The 7,039-nt window shown below is 41.5% G+C and overlaps 1 protein-coding gene across 4 annotated transcripts in view; it reads left to right on the top strand.

The window, feature by feature from the left end:
* TNFRSF19 (tumor necrosis factor receptor superfamily member 19) overlaps positions 1–7,039 on the top strand; it is a 105,030-nt gene that overhangs the window by 90,696 nt on the left and 7,295 nt on the right. For 2 of the 4 annotated variants that reach the window (XM_006754882.2, XM_006754880.2), the window contains exons 8-9: positions 5,060–5,162; positions 5,983–6,532. In XM_006754882.2, the coding sequence (XP_006754945.1) occupies positions 5,060–5,162; positions 5,983–6,394 (515 nt within the window). In that variant the 3' untranslated portion in view covers positions 6,395–6,532. Of the gene's footprint in view, positions 1–5,059; positions 5,163–5,982; positions 6,533–7,039 lie in introns of those variants that run through there. The other 2 variants (XM_015572433.1, XM_015572430.1) reach the window with 2 other exon arrangements.

The following is a 7,039-nucleotide window of genomic DNA, read 5'->3' on the forward strand; positions in this document are numbered from 1 at the left end:
GTTAGGTTAATTACAGGTTGCAAATGGCCGGGGCATTCATATGCAAAAGCCTCTGCGGCAGCCTGGGTGGGCGAGGTCTCAGGGAATCAACGGGCGGAGCAAGCAGCCATGGCGGGGCCTCAGCCCTGCCCTAAGGAGACGCGCGTCTCAGTGTCCCGGTAACGGCTGCAAGCATCTCTGAGGGAAAGCTGCCCTCAAGATCGCCCGCTGCCAGACAGTCCAGTTTCTCCCCATATGAGTCCTGGGTCCCCAGAGACTTCCCGGAACCGGAGATCAGAGCCATCAGGAGCTTGTGACGCCCTCTGGATTCAAAATGACAGCCGCGTCCTCAGGTGCCAGCCCCTTTCCACGCGCGCGAGCCCCCTACCTCTGCGCTTCTCTTCTGCAGCTTCTCTGGCTCTCAGTGTGCTTTTCTTTCCTTCTAGTTGTAGAATTTACAGTCAGCCAGGCTTCCTGTGGTTCTGGATGATGTCCGTATTGTTTTTCTGAGGTATTAATCAATTGTTGTGAGCGGCATCAATTTCCTGGTGTTTATCTCTGCCGCCATCTTAGTTTCTCTCCCTGCCTGTTAGTTTATTGACAGAAATGAAATTTCAGGGAAATAATTCAAATGGGAATTGGTTTCTGATGTGGGCAAAATGGGCAAAGGTAGTACCAACTTTCTTCACCACTTATTTTTATTCATTAACACAAGGTTTCTACACTTACACTCCCCACTCCTATCCCCACTATAATGACCTTATCTCCTCTGCAAAGTAAAATTTGACGTGGCAAGCAACCCTTTCTAGAAACCTGCCCTGCCTCCCTCCTCTCTCCTCACTTCCCAATTCTCTTAGCACCTTTGAAGCAATACTAACATCAACTTTTGTCTCATTCTTTAAGTGAAATGTATCCTGATGAGATTGACTTATTCTCTTGGCACTGTTTAATTTTTCTTTTCAAGAAATTGCAGGATTGAGCTTTTAGATCTAATATCTCATATGTGGCATAAGGAGTTTTCAACATAATTATTTTTCTACTGATCATAACTATATTCTATTTTAGGAATATATTTAAGAATGAAATGTAAGACTTTGTGGTGTGTGGGGATCTATTTTTGCCTCTGCCTACACTGATAATAGACTCTTAGCTACCAATAGCTACTGGATCCTCAAAATGCCCCAAGCATTGTTTCCTAGATACTGTACCATGACATTGACACAGAATCAGAGTGAGGGATAATTTCGTAAGATAGAAATTCAAATTTTAAATATAATAAAATACAGCATTGTACAAACTCTGCCTCACCTAAACTTCTGTCTGAAAAGAAAGATTAAATATATAGATAGCCTTGTTTCATGTCCTCTTAGAATGCTAAGCTTAATCCCCCCATGCTAATGCCTAGGTTCAGTACAGTTTTCCATTTAAATCACTTCCTCCTTAATAATGTGCTTTTTTCTTTTAACTTTTTATTTTAACATGTTTTTAAACTTACAAAAATGTTGAAAGACTAGGAAAAAAATTCCCCCATACCTTTCACTCAGATTCCCTAAGTATTAACATTTATCTCATCTGATATTTACTTTATGATTTTTATCTCTCTTTCTCTTAAGTGCTATGTGTACGTGTATATATATTCATACATGTTTTGTATATTTTTTAAAAATATATTTTATTGATTTTTTTTAACAGAGAGGAAGGGAGAGGGATAGAGAGTCAGAAACATCGATCAGCTGCCTCCTGCACACCCCCTACTGGGGATTTGCCCACAACCAAGGTACATGCCCTTGACCAGAATCGAACCTGGGACCTTCCAGTCCGAAGGCCGACGCTCTATCCACTGAGCCAAACCGGTCAGGGCTGTTTTGTATATTTTGCATACACACACACACATTTTTGCATATGTATATATACACATATATATATACACAATTTTTTCACTTGCCATTTAAAAATCATTTGCAGATATAATGTCCCTTTACCCTTTATTACTTTGGTGTTTGTTTTCTAAGAACAAGGACATTCTCTTACATAAAGCATGCTTATTAAATCAGGAAAGTAACATTAAATCTATTGCTATTAAATAATCTACAGAATATATTCAGATTTTCCTAATTGTCTCAATAATGTCCTATGTAGCAAAAGAAAATCCCAGATAACACTTATTTACTTGTCCTGTCTATTTACTCTCATTTAATCTGGAATATTTCTTTAATCTTCCCTTGCATTTTATGACAATATTTTTGACAAAAGCAGGCCAATAATTTTGTAGAATGACCCTCAGTTTGGGTTTTCTCATTTTTTTTTTTATGATCAGATTCAGAAATACCACAGAGGTGATATTGTGTATTTCTCAGTGCCCCATATCAGGAGGTACATCTGTCTCATTTCAGTCAAATTAACTAGGGTCACTTTGTTAAAGTGGTGTCTGCAAGCTTTCTCTGCTACAAAATGATCATTGTTTTTGGTAATTAATGAAACTTCGTTGGAGATTATTTGAGATTATGTAAACATCCTATTGATTTCAAACGTTGGCCCAGTAGTTTAGCATTCTCTGATGATTCTTACCTGAGTCAGTCATTAGTATAATGGTTAACAATTGCTGGTTTTCTAATTGCATCATTCTTTCTACATTTATTAGTTGGCATCCTATGGTCAGAAAGAACTTCCCTCCTTCCCATTTATTTACTTTAATTAGTGTGGACTAATGGACCCCATTCAATGGGTTACAATCCTTTGTAATCATTTATTTTGATGCTCAAATTTTCCTAGATTTGACAAGTGGAAATCCCTTCAGGCTGTTTCATGCTCATCTTATACTTTCCCTGATTGAGTCCTAGAACCAGCCATTTCTATAAGGAATGGGAGTGCCTTTTGCTTTTAAATAATTTTGAGAAATTCCACAGTGAGCATGACACATGTTTGTTGAGTTAATTGGTAGTGAATCCAAGTGAGTTCTTCATGATCATAATAACATGTATTCAGACAGCACAAGGTGTGGCCTGTTTGAGATTCAGGTGAAAGTATGTTGGGTGTCTGTCCTGCTTAACACTGGTTTGCAATTGTATCTCAATATATTTTCAAAAGGGAAATATTAGTTTCATATTATTCTCCTGTTTATAAAAGTAAAGAGATAATCCTCATGTTAAGTTTGAATATACATAAACATATATGTACATGTAAATATATAATTACTTCAAGTCTTTTTCTCTCTATATATGTGTGTCTTTGTATTTGCCTGTAGGCTTTAGTATGTTTATGGTTTTATAAAATTAGAATTATATGTGTATATATAGAGAGAAAAGTCTAGCTGTTAACCAAATATTGACAGTGTTTTTTTCTAGTTTATAAGGCTAAGGAAGATTTTTTTTTAATTTAACTAATCTCTCTTTTTTTATCTTAAATAATTGTTTATTTCTTGAAGTATTACAAAGAGTATTACATATGTCTCCTTTTCCCCTCCCATTGACATTTCCCTGGCCCCTACCCCCTAGTGTCTTGTGTCCATTGGTTATTCTCATATGCATGCATATAAGTCCTTCAGTTGATCTCTTAACGCCCCCTCTCAAACCCTCCCCAGGCTTCCCACTGTAGTTTGACAGTCTGTCCAATGCTGCTCTGCCTCTGCATCTACCCCTGTTCATCAGTCTATACTGGTCCCCATTATCTGTCCCAACCTCACTGGAGCCATCCCAACCGCACTGGGGCCGTTTCATCCTCACCAGGGCCGTCTTGACCTCACTGGGGCCATCCCTACCTCACCGGGGCCGTTTCCACCTCACTGGGGCTGTCCCGACATCACCGGGGCCGTCTCGACCTTGCCGGTGCCATACATTGCCAGGGTCGTTTCGGCCTCACCGGGGCCATCTCAACCTCACCAGGGCTGTTTCGGCCTCACGAGGGCCATTTCAACCTCACTGGGGCCATCCCAACCTTACCGGGGCCCTCTCAGCATCACTGGAGCTGTTTCAACCTCCCTGGGGCCATTCTGACTTCACCGGGGCCGTTTCAACCTCACTGGGGCCGTCCCAACCTCACCGGGGCCGTTTCAACCTCACCAGGGCCTTCCCAAACTCACCGGGGCCTTCCCAACCTCACTGGGGCCGTATCAACCTCACCGGGGCTGTCCCGACCTCACCGGGGCCGTTTTAACCTCATGGGGTAGTCTCGACCTCACCAGGGCAGTGTCGACCTCACTGGGGCTGTCCCGGCTTCACTGGGGCCGTTTTGGCCTCACCGGGGCCATTCCGACCTCACTATGGCTGTCTCGACCTCACTGGAGCTGTATCGGCCTCCCTGGGGCCACCCCGACCTTATTGGGGCCATCCCAGCCTCACTGGGGAAACACGAAGTTTGGCACTCTGTCCACAGCTGGGCGGCTCCCCACCAGACAAAATCTCCAGGCTTTCCTGGTGGCTGAACATCCAGTACGCCTGCTCGGACTTCGCCCTCCACCAAGTGCACAGACTCCCCGTCTGCCGTCCCCCAGCATCCCACACGAGACTGGAACTGGTGGGCATGCTTGTACGCCTGCTGGTACAGCGGTTTCACATTACCAGCCCAGCCGGGCCTGGCCCCGGCCTGCCCCGAACCCGACTCTGCCCCCCGAGTGCGTCCCTCCCGGATGCGAGGAGCCAAAATCTGCAGCCTGCTGGGTTGGGCTCTGTACTTGGTGCCTCTGCCTTTTCTTCAATAAATTTAAGTGTACAGTTCAGTGGATTAAGTACATTCACATTATTGTGCAACCATCACCACCTATCCATTTCCAGAACTTTCCCATTTTTCCAAACTGAAACTGTATCCATCATACACTAACTTCCCATTCACCTCCCCCAGCCCCTGGCAACCACCATTCTACTTTGTCTCTATGAATTTGACTACTCTAGGTATATAATATAAATGGTTCATCATTTTTTTTAAAAAGATAAAAACAGAGTAAAAAATTAAGACTCATATTCCCGTTCCCCAAAAAGTTACCCAAAGGGGAATAGTTCAAGTTTCAAGAACGATGTTGTACTGGTATTAAAGAGAACATTCCCAGTAAAAGCATTATGCTTCATACCTCTGCTGTCTTTCCTAGGGCCTGTTCACTTGATCCCATCCTTGTGCTGTGATGACTCCTGCAGCATCGACCAGGTGACTCTTGGTTGCAGGGTGCATTCCCAGGCCACACTTCAGGAGAGGTAACTGGGTATTTTTTAAGCAATATAATTTCATAATCCTTGTGCAAATATGCATTACATTCATTTACCAATTTTCATGTGAAACATTTAAAAATGTTTCATGAGGGCATCACTTTTTAATATCATTAATGCCATTCTGGTCATTGGAGGGGGCATGTGTTTGGCACGAATTAGGTAAGTCTCTCAGGGTTACTAATATCCAATACAACATTTTTTATACTTTACCCTCAATTTTATTTTATTTTTTTAAAATATATTTTTATTGATTTCAGAGAGGAAGGGAGAGGGAGAGATAGAAACATCAATGATAAGAATCATTGATCAGCTGCCTCCTGCACGCCCCTTACTGGAGATTGAGCCTGCAACTCCTGGCATGTGCCTTTGACTGGAATCGAACCTGGGACCATTCAGTCCACAGGCTGACGCTCTATCCACTGAGCCAAACCAGCTAGGGCCCCTCAATTTTATTTTTGTCTTATACTCATTATTTGTGACACTTCTGCCATCTGCTAGTAATTTTTAACATGTCATGTACTCATAGAATTTTAGAACAGCCTTCAAACTTAGTTAAGACCCAGGAAACTGCATATTTTAGACATTGTATTAAGTATAACTACATTGATTAAAACGAAGTATATTCAATTTTAAAGTAATTGGAGGAATTAAGCTTATTGTATTAAAGCAAGTTTATAACAACTGGAATTCTGACAATAAATTGCTATTTCATCTAGAAAGCTTGAAAGTATTGTTGGAATGTTGCTTTGTAGTCGTAGTTTTTCTCCCTATAGAACACTTAAAAGTCTTTTGAACATGTGTTCAGAAATGCAGGTCCGGTGGGAGAGACCATGCCGTCTTTCTTCGGGTCCCTTTCTCAGTTCATCTGTGGCGAGTTTTCGGACGCCTGGCCTCTGATGCAAAATCCCATTTATGGTGATGATATCTCCTTTTGTGATTCTCATCCTGAACTCACTGGAGAAGATATTTATTCTCTCAATCCAGAAAATGAATCCTTGGATTCAAACAGTAGTCAGGATTTGGTTGGTGGCGCTGTTGCAATTCAAGCTCCTTCTGAAAACGTTACAGAAACTACTGATTTGTTTAGATACAATTCACTGATAGAACCAGTGCGAACTCAGGATGCACTAATTACTAGAAACCAGCTAGGTCAAACGAATGGGGATATCATTAACCGGACCACTCAAACTCAGACGTCCCTCCAGGTAAGGCAATGACTGATTTTACTGTGTACAAAGCATTGACTTTTGGAAGACCATAGAAAATCAATTCTGTTCCTACCACAATATGTGGGAGAACCTGATGAGAAGATTTGCCATCTTTCATAACTTCTTGTGTATTAAAGAAGAATGTATACTTTTTAATTTTTTTTCAAATATATCTTTATTGTTGAAAGTTTTACAGATGTTCCCTTTCTCCACCTCCCATTGACCCCCTTTACCTTGTTCCAGCCTCTCCCCAGATCTTCCCCACACTATTGTTTGTCCATGGGCTATGCATATATGCATAACAATTCTTTGGTTAATCTCTTCCAGCCCTCCCCCCTTCCCTCTCAAATACCTCATTCTGTGGCATGCTTCAATGTCTCTGGATGTTTTTCATTAATCAGTTTATTGTGTTCATTCAATTCCACATATGAGTGAGATCATGTGATACTTGTCTTTTTCTGACTGGCTTATTTCATTTAGCATAATACTCTTCAGGTCCTTCCATGCTATCTCAAATGGTAAGAGATCCTCCTTTTTACAGCTGTATAGTATTCCATTTGTGTAAATGTATGACAGTTTTTTAGCACTGCTATGAACATAGGGCTGCATATATTCTTTCTGATTGGTGCTTTTGGCTTCTTAGGATATATTCCT

The sequence above is a fragment of the Myotis davidii genome, unplaced genomic scaffold (genome assembly GCF_000327345.1).
Source record: "Myotis davidii unplaced genomic scaffold, ASM32734v1 scaffold193, whole genome shotgun sequence".
In the NCBI taxonomy this organism is placed as follows: domain Eukaryota; kingdom Metazoa; phylum Chordata; class Mammalia; order Chiroptera; family Vespertilionidae; genus Myotis; species Myotis davidii.